Below are 2,619 nucleotides of genomic sequence, written 5' to 3' on the forward strand. Positions count from 1 at the left end.
AATTTAGCTAGTGAAGGGTTTTCAACAATGGCCTTGATCATATGACATTTACATGCAATTCAATCAATCATCAAGATTAAGGCAATATCATCCATATTTTCCTGTGAACGATACATGCAACAATAAAAACTCTGGAGCTCAAAATCTCACACACATGCTTCCTTACACAAAATTCATTCATACACCATGCCTAGTATCATGACTACAATCATAAATTCATCACACATCTAAGCCATTGAGTAATCTGCTTGTTAAGGACACACCTTTTGTGATGAGTCAAGAATGTGTGCAAGCTTTTAATATCTTAAAGAAAAGTTTGATTTTTGCTCCAGTGATTGTACCTCCAGATTGGAGTAAAGATTTTGAGCTAATGTGTGATGCTAGTGACTATGCCATAGGTGATGTGTTGTGTCAAAGAAGAGAAAAGGTATTTCATACAATTTACTATGCTAGTAAAGTTTTGAATGAAGCTCAATTGAATTATGCCACTACAGAAAAAGAATTTTTGGCTATAGTTTATGCATTGGAGAAGTTTAGATCTTATCTTATTGGATCTAAAGTGATTATTTATATGGATCATGCGACTATAAAGTATTTATTGACAAAGCTAGATTCAAAGCCACGGTTAATTAGATGGGTGCTTTTGTTACAAGAGTTTGATGTAGAGATTCATGATAAAAAGGGAAGTGAAAATTTAATTGTTGATCACTTATCTCAGCTAGTCAACAATGAAGTAACAAGTAAGGAGAAGGAAATCTAGGAGTCTTTTTCAGATGAAACTCTCTTGTATATTTAGCAAAGGTCATGGTTTGCTGATATGGCTAATTTTAAAGCTACAGGTGTTGTTCCAGAAGAATTGAATTAGCAACAGAAGAAGTTTTTACATGATGCTAAGCAGTTCATATGGGATGATCTATATTTATTCAAGATTGGAGCGGATCATCTTTTGAGAAGATGTGTAACAAAAGAAGAAGCAGAAGGAATTTTTTGGCATTATCACAATTCCCCTTATGGAGGTCATTATAATGGAGAACGAACTACAGCAAAAATTTTCAGTCAGGATTTTATTGGCCTACTTTGTTTAAAGATGCTCATAATCATGCCAGAAATTGTGATAGGTGTCAAAGGACAGGGGCTATTTCAAGATGGTATGAGATGTCGTTACAAGGCATTTTGGAAGTTGATGTTTTTGATTGTTGGGGTATTGATTTTGTTGGGTATTGATTTTGTTGGGCCTTTTCCACCATCTTTTAATAATGAATATATATTGGTGGCAGTTGATTATGTGAGTAAATGGATTGAAGCTCTAGCATGCCCTAAGAATGATGCCAATAATGTGATCAAATTCTTAAAAAGGCAAATCTTTTCACGTTTTGGAACTCCCAGGGTACTCATCAGTGATGGGGGGTCTCATTTTTGTAATGCTCAGCTTGCAATGGTACTTAAACATTATGGGGTGAGACATAAAGGGGCAGCACCCTATCACCTGCATACAAATGGTCAAGCTGAAGTTTCTAATAGGGAGATCAAGAGAATTTTAGAAAAAACAGTTGCTTTTCCAAGGAGAGATTGGTCGCATAAACTAGATGATGCACTCTTGGCATACAGGACGACTATGAAGACTTCCATGGGATTGTCACCTTTTCAGTTGGTATATGGTAAAGCATGTCACTTGCCAGTAGAGATGGAGCATAAAGCTTTGTGGGCTTTGAAGTTTTTAAACTTTGATCCTCATGAAACCCAAAGCAAAGGGTAGAAGTCAACTGTTGGAGCTTGAAGAGATGCGGTTACATGCATATGACTCTTCTAGGAGTTATAAGGAAAAGATAAAATTTTATCATGACATGAAGTTGATAAAGAGATCTTTCAACCCTGGGCAGCAAGTGTTATTATTCAATTCAAGGCTGAAGTTATTTCCTGGAAATTTGAAATCTAAATGGTCAGGACCATTTGTAATAAATCATGTATATCCTAATGGAGCAGTTGAATTGGTAAACCCAGTTGCTAGTGATCCGCAGAAAAGTTGGGTGGTGAATGGTCAAAGACTCAAACATTATTTGGGAGGAGAATTGGAACAACTTTCCACGGTGATGAAGTTGGTGGACCCGTGAGGTTATTGGGTCAGGCTCGTGACATTAAACAAGCACTTATTGGGAGGCAACCCAGGTTTTATCTTTCTTTTTCATTTGTACTTTGAACTTCTAGAATAGGTTGAATTTTGTTGAGTAGTGTATGTGTCTATACTTGCCTGAACACCTTTTCTGACTATGGTTTGACTTGGTTTTATTGCATGATGATTTTGCTTGATGATGTTTGATGTGGATGATGATTGCGATTGTGTTACATGTTGATATACAGGTGAATTGTTCACTAACTGTGTGAACAGATCCATGATGATTTATGATTGTGATTATGATGCTAAGAAGGATGTATGATTGATATTTGAGTTGTTGAGTGAGCATAGTTGTGCATGAATGGTATTGCCTGAATCTTTATGATTGACTGAATTACATGGTTATGTCATATGATCAAGGCCATTTTTGGAAGCCCTAACTGTTGACGGATTGGCAAGCGTACCAAATCGTTCAAGTAATATAATTGGTAAAACCCAATATCGTT

General features: G+C 36.2%; 1 protein-coding gene across 1 annotated transcript; it reads left to right on the forward strand.

The window, feature by feature from the left end:
• Positions 1-1,781: 1,781 nt before the first annotated feature.
• On the forward strand, positions 1,782-2,111 carry LOC106755469. The gene has a single exon (XM_014637630.1). The coding sequence runs from the start codon at positions 1,782-1,784 to the stop codon at positions 2,109-2,111; it is 330 nt and encodes a 109-aa protein (XP_014493116.1).
• The last annotated feature ends 508 nt before the right edge of the window (positions 2,112-2,619 follow it).

The sequence above is a fragment of the Vigna radiata genome, unplaced genomic scaffold (genome assembly GCF_000741045.1).
Source record: "Vigna radiata var. radiata cultivar VC1973A unplaced genomic scaffold, Vradiata_ver6 scaffold_414, whole genome shotgun sequence".
Classification (NCBI taxonomy): Eukaryota; Viridiplantae; Streptophyta; class Magnoliopsida; order Fabales; family Fabaceae; genus Vigna; species Vigna radiata.

Coding starts and splice junctions, on each gene's coding strand:
- LOC106755469 (XM_014637630.1), top strand. CDS start 1,782: ATGCGGTTACATGCATATGACTCTTCTAGGAGTTATAAGGAAAAGATA.